General features: G+C 46.4%; 1 protein-coding gene across 2 annotated transcripts in view; it reads right to left on the reverse strand.

The window, feature by feature from the left end:
• MKL1 (megakaryoblastic leukemia (translocation) 1) overlaps positions 1-17,111 on the reverse strand; it is a 52,411-nt gene that overhangs the window by 13,225 nt on the left and 22,075 nt on the right. For both annotated transcript variants that reach the window (XM_021707018.1, XM_021707019.1), the window contains exons 2-4: positions 11,874-11,929; positions 6,984-7,059; positions 5,649-5,810 (exon numbers count right to left, since the gene is read on the reverse strand). In XM_021707018.1, coding sequence (XP_021562693.1) covers positions 5,649-5,810; positions 6,984-7,059; positions 11,874-11,929 — 294 coding nt within the window. The remainder of the gene's footprint in view (positions 1-5,648; positions 5,811-6,983; positions 7,060-11,873; positions 11,930-17,111) is intronic.

Consider the following 17,111-nt stretch of genomic DNA (forward strand, 5'->3'; position numbering starts at 1 on the left):
TCTCAGTCCAAAAGAGTTCATCATCATGACCTTACCACAGAGGCCCGAAAGGCCTCTGAGGCCATCAAAATGCTGCCCTGAGCTGAGGAAAGGTCTCATTTTTAACCTCTTGGTTTCAACTCTATGCTGCATTCACGGTCTTCAGAGTCAAGTTCCTCCCTTCCTTGCTTTAGCCTGCTCCTCTCCGGGAGACCCAGACTGCCTTTCCACCTCATCTGTCTATCTGCTGTTATAGGTATTCGATCGCTATCCTGTGGCAACGCAAAACTCTCTTCTTCCTCCTCATGCTTACAGATTATGCAATGAGGGCACTGAACCTGATGATGAGGGACCAGAGGAACTTGGGTATCAGCTTGTGAATTCCTCAAAGGCCAGAACAGCCACTGAATTCCTCTGTGGAGGTAGGACATCCCGGAAAAGAGATGCTTGCCTGCACAGGTAAAATGGACCAGTGGAAGAGTGGTGACCTCCTTTATTTTTTATTTTTATTTTTTTTGAGTTGGAGTCTTACTCTGTCACCCAGACTGGAGTGCAGTGGCCGCTCCCGGCCACCTCAGCCTCGATCTGCTGGGCTCCAGCAATCCTTCCACCTCAGCCTTCCAAGTAGCCGGAATTACAGGCATGCGCTACCACACCCGGCTGATTTTTTGATTTATTGTAGAGGCGAGGTCTCGCTGCCCAGGCGGGTCTCGAACCCGCGGGCTCAGGCAATTCACCCACCTCAGCCTCCCAAAGGCGCGGGATTACAGGCTGAGCCACTGAGCCCAGCTGTGACCTCCTTTAAAGGCCAGTGGAAGCCGGATGAGGTGGCTCAAGTCTGTAATCCCAGCACTTTGGGAGGCTAAGGTGAGAGGACTGCCTGAGCCCATGGGTTCAAGACCAGTCTGGGCAACTTGACAAGAACTCACTTCTACAATAAATCAAGAAAAATTAGCCAAGAGTGATGGTGCATGCTTGTAGTTCCGGCTCCTTGGAAGGCTGAGGCAGAAGGATTGCCTGAGTCAAGCAGATTGAGGCTGCGGTGGCCATGAGAGTGCCACCGTACCCCAGTCTGGGTGACACAGTGAGACTCTGACTCAAAAAAAAAAAGAGGCCAGTGGCTCCCAGAGACTCAACACCTGGACAGCAGAGGCACCAGAAGAAAACATCCTGCTGGCCATAAGTGCCCTGGCCTGACGCACAGTTGAGCTCTGGGATGGCTGTGAATGTGTGTCCTCCTGGGGCCAGCTAGGAGGCACAGGCAGGGAAGGAGGGCGCAGCACAGAGCTTCTGCTCCACGGGGCCCAGCATGGGAATCTCAGGCTGCAGAGGGAAGGAAAGATGGGAACACAGGCAAGGATATTTCAAGAGTCATGTCACAACCACCAGCTCAGCACTGTCGTGGGAAGAGGTGCAGGTGGCAGGTTCTGAGTGATCTGCTGTCCACGTAGGAGGAACTGAGACAGTGGTGAAGGCAAGAGGTGAGCTGCTGCCCAAGGGGGAAGTGTGCTGTGAGGGAAGACCCCAGATAAGGAAGAGGAACAAGGTGTGAGGGCTCAGGCTGGGCTTGTCCACATAGCAACTCTCCCAGCGACCTCTTCCTCTCCAAAGCCAGGACCTAGGCTCCCTCCTCCCTTGAGACCTGGGAACGATGCACCTGAGCTTCTCCCTTATTAGTGACTGTGGCAACAGAGCCATGCATGCTTACTCCTCTGTACCTTTAACTATCCCCAGCAGGGGCAAGTGTGCAATGCACAGAAGGGACAGCTTGCTGATCACGTGTACTTCATACCAGCCATCCATATAGATTCCCCCCAATCTCTTCTTAGTGAGGGTGCCTGCCATGGGACAGCAGCTGTGTGGCAGCCAGCACTGATGACAGTAATCTAGGATGTAGGAGCTGCAGTTCCCGCTGATTGGTCCAACCCAAGGATGCTGGTGGTCCTACTGGGGAAGACCCAGTGCAGGTCAGGGTGGCTACAGAATCTACTTCTCTCTGGGACCAGGTGTGTGCTAAAGCAAAGACAGGGTCACTGCCCTCAGGGTGTTTGTGGTTCAGTCACCTTGGAGCACAGTAAATGCTCTGCTACAAGGAAACAAGAAGCTATGGGCGCAGAGAGACTCTGGGAAGACTTCCTGGAAAAGAGGGCTTGCCATGGATCCTGAAAAGTGGTCTGGAGGAAACAGGTATAGCAGTGTGTGTGTGTACGTATGCGTGTGCGTACACACATCTAAGCAGGCTTGAGTGTGTGGGGAAAATTCCAAGCCCCCTGCCAGGCTCTTTCTCAGGCCTCTCCCTCTCCTCTTGCTACCCTCTTTCCTTCCCTTTGTCCTCAGCTTTGCCTTTCCTCCTATCTGAACCAAACCTCCACCTCAGCCTGGGTTCCATTTCCTCTTCCTTCTCAGGAAACGCCTATCCTCCCATCTCTTCAGCTTCTCGCTTGAGTCCTTCCTCTCAGCCCATAAACTTGCTGCATTTCTCCCAGTCTGAAAACCTTTGCTTAACCAGCATCTCCTTCTCCTTCTCCACTGAACTGTTGAGCAAATAAACTCCATTTGCCACCACCACCTCCTTCCCTTTCACTCATTTCTCAACAATACAATCTGGTTTTTGCGGGCACATGTTCCTTTCTCTCAAGATCCCAATGATCACCTCACTGCCAAACACCTCAAACAAGTAGTACTCTGCCAGGCCTCCAGGTCCCTGCCCATCCTGTTCCCTCTGCCTGGACTGTCTCCTGTACTTCTCCATTCGACAAACTCTGATCCAACCTCTAAGCTACCCCCCAAAAGTGCTATATTCATGTGGGTAATTCCCCAGCCATTGCTACCTGTCCCTATCCCTGAGAGAAGTCCCTTTGCCAAGCTCCCACTGTACTGATGCACACACAACTATTGCTATACACTGTCCATTACAGCCATTGTCAGCTGGTCTGGAATGGGCATTACTGCTGACAACAGCAGCAACTATTGCATGAAATCACCAAAGACCCTGCTGAACCCTTTGTATCCATGATTGTGTGTGATCCTGCCAACAGTCCCACAAGGCAGGTGACTCAGCGACAATGTCATAGGGCCATGGCCTTTCTACTAAGTAGCGCTGGCATCTGACCAGGGGCCAGACTCAGAAATCACTTATTTATACATCAGTCTTCTCATATCAGACTGATGTGAATTCTTTGAGAGCACAAGTCATATTTTATTCCTCTTTGTGACTTCAGGACTACACATAGGACCTGGCACATTGCCAACTCTCAGCAAATGCTTATCAGATTTTGGCTGGCACAGAGATCAGAATTGGTCTTGGCCCATACTCTGGCCTGTAACTAGGGGTGCTGAGGAATATGGGGAGGAAAACGCTGAGATGAAACAGAGCACAACCCAGGGAAAATTGGTGAATTATAAGAGCTACTGCACCAAAATGGGAAAAGGGCTATTAGGGGCTCAGGGTGTGCCAGCTTCCAAGAGGGTGGCTGCAGTGCAGACAAGGCCCTAGAAACCACCAGTATCCTCTGATCAGAGCTCCTAACTCAGCATGCCTCAGGGTCTGCTCCAGTGGTTCCCCCTCAAGTCCTGCCCAAAGCCTAAGCTCTTTTCTCTGCAGGTATGGTTACCTTGGGGGAAGCAGGCACGTGTGATCTTGGCAGGGATTAGGTCTTGGGCCCACTGCAGTGAAGAAGACATGTCTGTACCGATTAGCACCAAAATCTAATTGTGGTATAAGAAATATATTTGGTTTTTGTCTACCAGCTCCTATCACAGAGTACCTAAAACCCTTGGAATTTCCCGAAGGACAGGAATGTCTTTTGTTATTTATAATAAGCCCCTTTCCATACACCCCAGTTTATGCTAATGAGGTGACTTGGGATAGCCTGAAGATTGGGCCAGTTACCAGAAAGACAGAGTGATTGGCAGTTCAGAGGACTGGAACATTCAGTCCCACCTTCCATCCTCTAGGACGGTAGGGGAGGGATGTGGGTGGCCTGGATGGAGATCAAACTCTACGAAAAACCTTATTCATCAGGGTATTGTGTGTGGAGAAAAAAGCAAAAAAAGCCAGGTGCGGTGGCTCAAGTCTGTAATCCTAGCACTTTGGGAGGCTGAGGACTGTCTGAGCCCATGGGTTCAAGACCAAGTGAGAGGACTGCCTGAGCCCATGGGTTCGAGACCAGCCTGGGCAACTTCACGAGACCTCATCTCTACAACATATCAAAAAATTAGCCAGGTGTGGTAGTGCACGCCTGTAGTTCTGGCTACTTGGAAGGCTGAGGTGGAAAGATCACTGGAGTCCAGCAGGTTGACACTAGGTTGGCCGTGAGCATGCCACTGCACTCCAGTCTGGGGGACAGAGTGAAACTCCAGCTCAAAAAAAAAGCAAAAACAAAAATAACTCCTGCATAACAAATGTGATGAGCTTCTAGGTCACTGTATACTATACCTAGAAGTCTGGGAGGGTGGTATACCCAAAGATGGCAGGAAAGCTCCATGTAACACCACACATTGTGCTATTCATTGCTCCATCTGACTGTTCATCTGTATCCTTAGTAATATCCTTTATAATAAACCAGCAAATTTTCTGGAGTTCTGTGAGCAATCCCAGCAAATTTTCAAACCCAAGGAGGGGGTATGGGAATCCTAACTTACAGCCAGTTGGTCAGAACCCAGATCACAACCCAGGACCTGTGACTGGTCAGTAAAGTGGAGGCACACCTGTGGGACTATGCCTATGAGATGTGACATTATTTCCAGGCAGACAGTGTCAGGATTGAACTGAATTAGAGGACATCCAGTTGGTGTCCACTGGAGAATTGCTTGGTGTGTGGGGAAACCCTAACCATAATACCAAAATGAACACAGGGTTTTTTTTTCCCTTTACACTGAGGAAATCAAGTCCAAACTCCTGAGTACAGCACAAGAGGCCCTGCACATCCTGGACCGTGCTCACCTCTCCTGCCTCTTGTCTTGACACTTTCCCTTCTAGTGCTGTCTCACCAGGTCCTAGTGCTCTCTCATCTCTGCCCACACACATTAGCAAATTCCTACTCATTCTCAGCCCCAGGCTTGGCCTTCACCTCCCCTGATAGCCATACCCCTCTCTGTTGCAGCCAGGTTGGGTGATTCTCCTGGGCTCCCTCCAGCACATCTTCTGCCTCTGTCTTGCCACTTCCTATTTACCTGCCTATATCTGCTCCTAGACATGAGCTTCATATGGATGGCAGAACTTGGTCTGTCCTGTGGTCCTAGCCCCTAGCACACTGCTTGGGTCCATCAATATTTGATGACTGAAATATCTGTGGAAAGGGCCATGCTCCAAGAAGAGATTTCACTAATAAAAATAAACAATAAAGTACATATTTATAATTCTGGGTATCTTTGCATGTTCACACATATTAATCCTGACATCTACCTATTCTGTGAAAGAGGACTAAGCCCCTGAGTTTACACAGATGGAAAGTGAACATGAGGCCTCTCTGTTGTTTATTTGGTTATTTATTTTTGTATGCTCCCAGTAACTGGTACCATCTCAAGCTAACCCAACCTGCTTATCAGGCTCTCGAACTCTGTGCTTTGGTTTTCCTAAGACTAAGCAGGAAGTCAAGGGGCAAGAAGCCAAGAGTCATGGCCTATTTTGCTGCTCCTGCCCTGCATCGTGGCTGGAGTCTCCTCACCAATGATGGCTTCCTTCAGGCTGGACTCCACAGGCAAGATGTTCTTCTCCACCAGCTCCATGGGACCAGGTCTCTGTGCAATCTTCTCATTGAGGTCATCAGCTAGTCTGGCTCTCTTCAGCTTCAACTGCTTGGCCTGGAGGGAAGGCTCGGCAGAGGTCTCTGCCCATGGGAAAGGGGAGCAGGAAGACATGGGTGGACATGGTTCTACCCTGAGAACTCCAGAGCAGCTCTCCTTCCTCCTGGGCAGGAGCAAAGGCCATCAGAATGGAAGGCATATTCTAGGCAGAGAAGGGTGGCCTGGCTTGAAGTTTTACAATGACCAAAGAAGGGGCTCCCACTAAGGGAAGAGCATGGTCAAACACAATTACAATCAGGTACATGATGCCCAGGGGACTTTCTGAGGTGGAGCTACAGAGCTGAAGAAGCTCTCACCCTTCTTCAGTTCTGGGTTTTACTGTGCTACTGGGCTACTGGGGCAATTCACCCCTCTGCTCTGGGTTTTACTGCCTTCACCTGTAACATGTGGGGTTCAGACTAGAATTGTTCTCTTTCCGCTCTAAAGATGGCTCAAAACTAAACACACAAAAAGTAGATATATTTATGCTGCTTCCAGGAGCCAAAACTAAAAATGTAAAAAGAAGTGTATGGTTGGGGCCAGGTAGAATACAACTAGGATGATCTTAAATGGAGCACTGCATATCACAGATGCTCAAGTAAATGCCAAGTGAATAACTGAATGAATGAAAATATAGAAAAGAAAATGCGCTGGGCACAGTGGTTCACACCTATAATCCCAGCACTATGGGAGGGTGAGCCTGAGCCCATGGGTTTGAGACCAGCCTGGGCAACTTGGAGAGACCGTGCCTCTATAACAAAAAAAATTAGCCAGGCATGGTGACGCATGCCTGTAGTTCCAGCTACTTGGAAGGCTAAGGTAGAAGGACTGCCTGAGCCCAGCAGGTCGAGGCTGCAGTGGCTGTGAGCATGCCACAGTCTGGGCAACGACAACAAAAAGAAAGTAAATGAATTTTAAAAACAGAATTTAGAGTAGAAAAAGGATCTACCCTAGCAGAGAGAAGCGATTCACACTATAAGATGGTGAGACCCAGGAGAACAGGTCAGGTCAACCCAAGAGAATGTGATTGTGCTCCTTGAGATTCCCCCAAATCAGTGATAGCTACCACACCATGACTGTTTTACTGTGTTAAGGCTCTGGCTTACCCATTGCCAACAGAAATGGGAGTGAGAAGAAAAAAGAGAAGTACGTGGTACAGTGGCAAACACACAGTGAGAATTGAGTTTAGATAAAGAAGCAATTCCAATCTCACACACCTTCCAAAATGTGCATCCTGACCAGTTCTGATCTTTCCGGCCGGGAACGAATCTTTCGCTTCAGATAGTCCTCTGTCTACAGAAAAACATACCAAGAAACTCTCAAATCTATGTCATAAGCTTATGGAATGGACAAGATCACAAGAGCAGCCATGGCTGTAGTGGTTGCTGCTGGTTACCTCTGCAGCCCCCAAGACCTTAACTTGGTGACTGCAGGATTCTGAAGGGGAGGCCTGGGGAAGACACACCAACGTCCAACTGCACATGCCAAGGGCCCCATCCTTCAAGATTGTTTGTCTCTCTGAGGTTGGACTAATAACCTATTAAAAAACCATTACTTTACTATCATAAAAACAATATATGTTCATCAAAGAAAATTAGAAAGTAAAACAGTAAAAAAATTTATTCATTCACTGTAAGCATTTTGAAATATCTGTCTCTAGTCATCTTTCCACGCAGAAGGTAAGTTTAATTCTACAGAGCTATAAAAATACTGAATATAATTTTATATCTTGTTTCAAAATTTAACATTGTATGATCTCATGAGCTTTTTCCATTCCTTTTGACTGGCTGCCAAATGGAATACTAATTTTGATACATGGTGTCATAGCTCTAGTTCCCTAAAGTTCACACATTCTCATTTCTGCATTTATTAGACCCTCCACAAACTAAACTATTCCCTGAACAGTCACCCAGGGCTAATTATAACATATATGTGACCCTATATCTGACTCCAAAGCCTGTGCTCTTAACCTCTGCACAGTATTTTCACACTGTAGTACATTAGTGGTTTAGAACCGGCACAGGATAGGCTAGCACATGGCATGATGAAGTACAGAACAATAGGAAATAAAGTATCAGAGCACATCATATATAGTAAAAGTCAAGATTGTTGCTCGCCCTAGCTGTCTACTGCCTTGGTGCTCTGGCTGGGTGGTTCTGTGCCAGCCCTGGGGTGGCTGAGTCCTCCAGGAGATGGTTTAAATAGGTGTGGGCACAGTATCTATCACCCCATCTGCAGTGAGCAGGAGTACCATCTCAGCTGCTGCAAAGGCTGGTAGAGCAGATGATGGGTGCTGCAGGTTTTCACAGATAGCAAAGGGAGGCATATTTTCTAAGCCACCTGAAGCTCTGAACAGTGGCAAAGGCAGATGCAAAATATAATATTGGTTAAGAAAACATTTGGAGGAGCTTCAAAGTTGGTAAATGTGTGAAGGTGCCAGGAGGTTGGTACACCCATCCAGAAAGGGCATGGAAGCTCCCTGCCCCTTCCCACATACCCATGCATTTCTTCCACTTGGTTATTCATGAGTAGTAACCTTTATAACTAATAGTAAGCATATTAATGATATCAAATGGCTGAAACTTGGCTACCTAGAAGCTACTTTGGACTGGTTTAGAAAGTACAAGATTCCTGATGGAAAACCAGAGTGCCAGTTTGCTTTTAGTGAAGAATTTAAAGAAAAGGACTTTGCAACTGATATCATTAAAAACATTAATAGCTGCGTTCGGTGGCTCAGCCTGTAATCCCGGCACTTTGGGAGGCTGAGGTGAGTGGATTGCCTGAGCCCGCGGGTTTGAGACCTGTCTGGGCAACTTGGTGAGACCTCATCTCTACAATAAATCAAAAATTAGTCAGGCATGGTAGTATGCGCCTGTAGTTCCAGCTACTTGGAAGGCTGAGGCGGAAGGATCGCCTGAGCCCAGCAGGTCAAGGCTGCGGTGGCAGGGAGCGTGCCACTGCACTCCAGTCTAGGTGACAGAGTGAGACTCCAACTCAACAAAAAAAAAAAAAAATTAATAACCACTAGAGAGCATTACTGTCTAAGAAAACAAATGGAAAAAGAATCAATTTGTCTGGGCATGGTGGTTCATGCCTGTAATCCTAACTTCTCAGGAGGCTAAGGTGGGAGGATCACTTGAGCCCAGGATAGCACAGGGCAACATAACAAGAGCTGTCAAGAGACACATGAGTAAGCAAGAGCACATCTCTAAAATTTAAAAAAAGGAAAAGAAAGAGTATCAGTTGCATGAATACACCAATGTCTGAGAGCCCCCTGAGTGTGATCCTCACAGTGGCAAAACTATCATGGATGTCTCCCCACCATCACGTGAAGCTGTCTGCACAGCACCAAAAGATATGGGTAGTTGACCCCATCATCAGAAAAACTAATGAAATCTCTCTGGAATACAAGCTGATATTACTGTATCATGCTTATTTGGAAGTATGAGATGCAAAAATAGTAGCTTTTCAAAGCTTTGAATTTTTAGGATTAACTAAAGCAAATTCTGCTATAACTAATCCAATATGTTAATTTTCCACATCTCAATTAAATAATTTTTAGTACACACTTAAATCTAAAGGTAGTTGCTGGAGGTAGTGGCTCATGCCTGGAATTCCAGCATTTTGGGAGGGAGAGGCAAGAGGATTGCCTGAGTTCAGGGTTCAAGACCAGCCTGGTCAACTTGGTGAGACCTCATCTCTACAATAAATCAAAAAATTAGCTGGGCATGGTGGCACATGCCTGTGGTTCCAGCTACTTGGAAGGCTGAGGCAGAAGAATTGCCTGAGTCCAGCAGATTGAGGCTGCAATAGCTATGAGTGTGCCAACGTACTCCAACCTAGGTGACAGAGTAAGAATCCAACTCAAAAAAAAAAGGCAGTTACTATAATTTGGAAGCCAATTGTGAACAGATATGCAAGATAAGCACAAACTGTATATGGTTACAATGTGTTAGGAAATAAAATTATTTTGTTAAAATATATCTAATCTAAGGCCAAACTCGGTGGCTCAGCCTGTAATCCCAGCACTTTGGGATGTTGAGGCGAGTGGAGTGCCTGAGCCTGAAGGCTCAAGACCAGCCCAGGCAACTTGGCGAGACCTCATCTCTACAATAAATAAAAAATTAACTGGGCATGGTAGTGTGTGCCTGTAGTTCTGGCTACTTGGAAAGCTGAGATGGAAGGATCACCGGAGCCCAGCAGGTCAATGCTGGGGTGGCCATGAGTGTGCCACTACACTCCAGCCTGGGTAACAGAGTAAGACTCCAAAAAAAAACAAACAAACAAAAAAAAAAACTAGAATACACAGACCAAGGTTTGAGTCTTAAATCTGTCACTTCTTAGCTGGACAAGTGAGTTAACCTCTTTTAGCTGCTGCTATAAAATGAGGATAAGACCTAATTCTAAACGTTAGTGTATGGATAAATAAGAAATAGAACCTCGCACATAAAAGTGTTCAATAAAATAGTGACAGTTCTAATCAACTCTATTTGCTCCCTGCTTAGAAGCAGCCAAGGAAATGGTATTTAGTCTTCCAACTGGGTGGGGGTATGGGAAATGTCATTTCTTTCCTCCTCCCACTGCACTCTGGAGTGCTCCTAGCAAATTAAACCAGTGCCACTTAATACTGCTTTTGGTTCCCAGTACCCATGACCTCATTCTTCCTACTTACTCTAAGAATTAGTCATGATTTTCTAAGGAAAAAGAAACAGAAGAAAGTATCTCCGAATTTCTAAAACACCATGGATCTTCAAGGAGCTGTGGCCTATGATTCTCCACTGGGTGGATGTGGAGGGGAGTTCTCCCACTGTGACTTTTTGTAAAAGACTTTATTTAAAGATGAAAACTTTGCAACTGCTATCATTAAAAGTATAGCTGGGCTCAGTGGCTCAGCCTGTAATCCTGCGCTTTGGGAGGCTGAGGTGAGTGGACTGCCTGAGCCCGCGGATTCGAGACCCGCATGGGCAACTTGGCGAGACCTCATCTCTACAATAAATTTAAAAAATTAGCTGGGCGTGGTACGCACGCCTGTAGTTCCAGCTTCTTGGAAGGCTGAGGCGGAAGGATTGCCGGAGCCCATCAGGTTGAGGCTGCGGTGGCCGGGAGCGGCCACTACACTCCAGTCTGGGTGACAGAGTGAGACTCCAACTCAAAAAAAAAACAACGAAAAAAAAAAACCAAAAAGAAAAACAAAAGTATTCATGACTACTGGAGTACATTAATGTCTAAGAAAATGAATGGAAAAGAAATCACTTGGCTGGGAAGGGCTCTCTTCCCTTGACTGTACATAAAAAGAAGGTGGGGGGAAGTTCTGGTAACTTCCTTATATCTGGCCACAATGGGCAGCAGAATATTTCCCAGGGGCCCCAGGAAAACTGAAACTGAGCATGACGACGGGGATGCAAGTAAGGTGCTACAGCAAGAAACTTGGGCTCAGAGTATGGGCAAGTTTCTGCTTTCCACAAGGGTCAAGTGGACCTTGGGTGCTCTGGGTAGACACAGATCAGGGAGGTTTCCTGCCCTTTGGCATGCCTGTCCTGCAGAGGTGTGGGCAGTGTAGAACTGGGCTGGGAAAGCTTCTCCATGGCTGATGTTCGTGTCCTAACATCTACAAAAGGTTAAGTGGCATTAAAGATGGGGAAGTACCAGTGATCTCCAAAGCAAGGTTCAGGGAAGGAGGCTCAGGTGATCATTCCATATCCTTAAATGCACTAAAGGAAAAACTTCATTCCAATTATGTTTCATATAATCACCATGGAATGTGGCTGAGGTTAGGGATGGCATAGGAAAAGCAAGCTTGCTTGCTTTTTTTGGGGGTTTGAGTTTGAGTCTCATTCTTGTCACCCAGGCTGGAGTGCAGTGGCATGCTCACGGCCACTGCAGCCTCGACCTTCTGGACTTAGGTGATCTTTCTGTCTCAGCCTTTCAGGTAGCTGGAACTATAGATGCACACTACCACACTGGGCTAAAAGCAAGCTTTCTATGTAGAACTGTGAGGTCAGGGTAGACCTTAGAGTCCTGCTAGACTGGAAGGAAATATAACCAGCAATTCAATGAACTCTGAAAATGCTCTTTTGGGAGTCCCAGGGGGAAGAAAGGCATCTTACCCTGGCCCGCTCCAAGCTCCTTCTCTGTTCATGAAATGCAGCTGGACTTTTCAAAGCTGTTGAGAGAAGAACCATAAAAGAATTACCTCCTAGTGAAGAAACATCATGTCTAGTGCTACAATTTTCAGTGGAGAAGGCATCTTAAATCCAAGTTAATTTTAGCAGTACTATTAATACCAGCTGAAGTGAAGAAGGAAATGACACCTGAGTAAGCATGTATCTTTATGGTTTAGTTACCCCATTAAAACAATTTTGGTTACTTTATGATTACTAACGGGAATAGCTGCTGCCTGAGCTTGGGCTCCATAAAGTGAACCCATGGAATGTAACTTTTAAAAACACCCTGGACCATTACCAGGCTGTCAGCCGCACAGCCCCCAACAGCTAAGCCTCTAAGAACTCTGGGCCTCACGCTACTCTCAGAAGACCTGGTCACAGGGAGGAGCAGGGCTGTATGTTGGGTCAGCCTTACTTCTCCAACTTCATTAGGAATCATAAAGTGGCCAAACTGTTTCAATTGGACAGTTAAAACCACAAAGATGTATGTTCATTCAGGTGCCATTTACTTCTCCTCAGGTGGTATTAATAGTGCTGCTAAAATTAACTTGAATTTCATCTCTAAGAACTAAAAGAACTTCACAGCAATTGTATGGTTGACCCATGCGAAAGAACACACACAACTGACAGCTGACAAGAAGGGTTCAGCTCTATTCTGGGATACCGCCACACAGACCACAGGCTCAACTCCTGCAAATGACTCTCAGGTGGCACGACTAAACCAAAACCCTCCTTCTGGAGTGTTTTTATATTGTACCATGAATGGAGGGTCTGTCTCCTTTTGTTAAAAACTTGCCTATAAGGACAAATGATTTAATATTCTCTGATGATGAGAGAAAAAGGCCTGACTTCAAGGAGGGAACAGTGGCAATAAGAGAGAAATTTACAAGACTGTGGTTAGTTTCACTTCTGCTGCCCTAGAATTTTAGAACAGCTGTGAAACTGTGAGCAGAGATAACTTTTGCTAAGCTTTTGGCTGTGGTAGGAGTGCAGGGGTGAGGAGACACTAAAAGTAGCAAGAACATATAGATATGACTCTATCCTTCCTGGGCCTTTGTGCTTCCTCCCTTCCCCCCCCCCCCCCCGGGGGGGGGGGGCGGGGAGGCGCCTGGGCCTCAGCAATAGCAGTCCCAGAAGAAAGCTTTCAATGTCCCAGCAGTACTTACTAACACAAACAAACAAATAAATCTTAGGATTAAAAAAAGAAACGAATCAAGTCGGCTCAGTGGCTCAGCCTGTAATCCTGTGCTTTGGGAGGTTGAGTGAGTGGACTGCCTGAGCCCACGGGTTCAAGACCCGCCTGGGCAACTTGGCGAGACCTCATCTCTACAATAAATCAAAAAATCAGCCGGGTGTGGTAGCGCATGCCTGTAATTCCGGCTACTTGGAAGGCTGAGGCGGAAGGATCGCCGGAGCCCAGCATGTTGAGGCTGCGGTGGCCGGGAGCGGCCACTGCACTCCAGTCTGGGCGACAGAATGAGACTCCGACTCAAAAAAATGAAACGAATCTTACAGGCACCGCTAAGCTCACATCCCATCCTCTAACAGCAGGGGGAGCTCTAGATTTAACAAAAACCATCTAAGAAAAACCAGTACAGGTTCCTTCCCAACCCACCAGAGCACTCCCAGGCGCTATCCAGGCTATTCCAGTTCTCAGGGATAAACAGATGCCCCCTCCACCTGCTGTACAGGAACCCATACTGGATGTGATAGACCAGCTGGGAATTAGCACATAACCTTGGTTCTCAGAAAGCTTAGCACATGGATGAGACAATAAGCACAAAGAATCAAGAGAGAACTTGCAGTGTCTGCCCACCCCCTGCTTCCTTCTCTGCTTTATTTTTCTTCATAGCACTCACCACTATCTTGACATTTTTTGTAGGAATACTACGTATTTTGTTTTGTTAACTGTTGGTCTCCGATCTTTACAATATGCCCTATTAGAGCAAGGCAGGGGATTTGTCTTTTTTTTTTTTTTTTTTTTTTTTTGAGTTGGAGTCTCACTCTATTGCCCAGGCTGGAGTACAATGGCATGCTCACTAGCACCACAGCCTAGATCTGCTGGGCTCAGGTGATCCTTTTGCCTCAGCCTTCCAAGTAGCTAGAACCACAGGTGTGTCTCACCACGCCTGGCTAATTTTTTGATTTATTTTGGAGACAAGGCCTAGCTATGTTGCCCAGGCTGGTCTCGAACCCCTGAGCTCAGGCAATCCTCTCGCCTCTGCCTCCAAAAGTGCTGAGATTATAGGCATGAGCCACCGCGCCTGGCTACTTCTTTTATTTCTCATTGTATCCCCCAGTTCCTAAAGTATGAGCACATAGTAAACCCTCAATAACTAGTCATTCAACAAATAAGTGAATATTCTGTAAGAAACAGATGCAAAGTGACCAGTGAGAGGAGAGCTAGAAGGATCTGTGTTTTAGTACTGGGTTTTACTAATTATTCTGAGTAACATGGGGTGTGAATGTTTTCTGAGTCTCATTTTCTTCTGTGGAGTGAGAATCTGTCCACCTCCCAGAACTCTCGTAAAAACTGAATGAAAGTGAGAACACTCTGAAGCCAAGTGGCATACACGCCAATGTACTTAAGGTGCTGCTGTCACCAAATGCCGTAATTTGGCGGCATCATTGGTTTATTCCCTCATAGGTCAACTAGTTTCTCTACCATAGACACAGATTAATCTCTGTCTAAAATCCAGCTGGCTTGCTCCCTCAACCTTTGTTGGCTATCCCCAAGGGGTAAGGCACAAATCCAACTTCTAGAAAAACAACTTATAAGCACAGAGCTTCTTGAGGGCAGGGAAGTATATCATCTTCATGTACAAAGGATGGTGTATCACTAATGGGGGATAAGTGATAGGTATAATGGCTATAGCATACAGTAGTCCTCCTTATCTATGGTTTTACTTTCCATGGTTTCAGTTATTCGAGGTCCACCAAGCTCCAAAAATGTTACAGTGGGGGCCGGGGGAGAGGGAAAGAGACAGACCACATTCACATAACATTTATTACAGTATACTGCTAGAATTGTTCTATTTTAAGATTTTATTGTGCCTAATTTATTAAACTTCATCAGAGTTATGTATGTATAGGAAAAAAACATAATATTTACAGGGTTTAGTATTATCCATGGTTTCAGGCATCCACTGGGGGTCTCGGAATGTATTCCCCATGTATAAGGGTAGACTACTATATGAATTCCTATCCAGTCCCATTAAGTTTTTTTTTTTTTTGCATTGGAGTCTCACTCTGTCGCACGGACTGGAGTGCAGTGGCAGCTCCCGGCTACCACAGCCTCGACCTGCTGGGCTCCGGTGATCCTTCCGCCTCAGCCTTCCGAGTAGCCACAATTACAGGCACGTGTTACCATGCCCGGCTGATTTTTTGATTTATTGTAGAGATGAGGTCTCGCCAAGTTGCCCAGGTGGGTCTCGAACCCGCGAGCTCAGGCAATCCACTCACCTCAGCCTCCCAAAGTGGGGGATTACAGGCTGGGCCACCGAGCCCGGCTCAGTCCCATTAAGTTAAGGGCATTTTTATATAATAGTAAGAAAGGGATGAATATATATTGAGTGCTTGCTTATGTGGCAAGTACGGTTGTAGATATTTTAAACATGTTAGCCAATTTAATATTCCTAATGATTCCACGTGGCAGGTAATATTCCCTTCTATAAATAAGTATAGGCCTAAAAAGATTAGGAAAGGTCAGCAAAAGGCAGACAGGTTTACAATCTAATCTTTTTTTTTGAAGGGTTCTAAATTTGAGACTATAACCTAATTTTGTAGCAGAGTTCAGCTGGAGTTCTTTCCATTCATCTGGGTTGGTTTCTTAACTTCTTCAAAAAGCAGAGACCAGTTAGAGTGAAGTGGGTGTGGCAAGGTGGCTTCAATGGGATGTATTGCTTAGATGTAGATCCAAGACCAGGCAACATGGAAAGGTCAGCTTGACCACAGCACTGAGTTCAAGGAAGGTGTGGAAGAGAGGTTCAGGGATCCCTCTGAAGAACCCTAAGGCTCCTAGGCAGTGAAAATAGTTCAAAACCTAGGGCTCACCGTGGAGCAGACTTCGGCACTGATACTAGAAGACAAGCTAGGAAGGAGTGAGAAGGGCAGAGGAATTCACCAGCTGGTCAGGGCTCGACCAGGAGAAGCAGAAATGAAGACCAAGAATACAGACAATAACGACCAATCCCTAAAAGACTTTCATTTACCAAAGACCAGTGCAAACACAAGAGCCATGTGTATTTACAAGAATATACATTTTCAATGTCAGAGGGCAGTTCTTGATCCTTTTCTGCTGCCCTGGGAGCTGGTTCCACTGGAGCTCTTGTGACGCTCTGTGTGAACAAAAGGAAGCACACCCTGAAAGAAAAAATAACCAAGTTCCCCAAAGAAATAAAATGCACAGAAGTAGCCAAGAGATATAACGTTCTTAATCACAGTTTCAGTTCTAGATATGGGCCCCGCCCCCGGTTAGCCATAACTACCAATTAATATTCTGTTCCCTCTTTCCAGCACCCACTTCCTTTCTTCCTTGACACGTTTGCTGCCTTAATTAAATGAGGTCATTTGTAAATCAAAAAATAAAAAGAGAAAAACTTCTCCCATTTTCTTTTCAAAATTATACTAGCATCTAACATACAGCCAAGTTCTGTGTTCAATGTGTGTCTGCAGATTTTTTTTTTAATTGGAGTCTCACTCCATCGCCCAGGCTGGAGTGCAGGCGCGCTCACGGCTACCCCAGGGTTGACCTGTTGGGAAGGTGATCCTTCCGCCTCAGCCTTCCAAGTGGCTGGAACTACAGGGGCGTGCTATCACACTCAACTAATTTTCTGATTTATTATAGAGATGAGGTCTCACCAAGTTGCCCAGGCTGTTCTTGAACCCATGGGCTCAGGCAATTCCCTCACCATCTGGGACTGGTGAGGGGAGTGTTGGTTTGATGTGCTAAATTATTGAGTATGTTGGTTTTAAAGGGTCCTCATACTCTTTAGTGCCAGATTAAATCAAGACCAGTCTGGCCCTGAGTCCCCTGCACTGTCATTACAAATCTGCAGATAGGCCGGGCATGGTAGCTCAGCCTGTAATCACAGCACTTTGGGAGGCTGAGGTGAGTGGATGGCCTGAGCCCGCGGGTTCGAGCCCCGCCTGGGCAACTTGGTGAGACCTCATCTCTACAAT

The sequence above is a fragment of the Carlito syrichta genome, unplaced genomic scaffold (genome assembly GCF_000164805.1).
Source record: "Carlito syrichta isolate Samal-C Ts95f unplaced genomic scaffold, Tarsius_syrichta-2.0.1 Scaffold316302, whole genome shotgun sequence".
Lineage (NCBI taxonomy): Eukaryota > Metazoa > Chordata > Mammalia > Primates > Tarsiidae > Carlito > Carlito syrichta.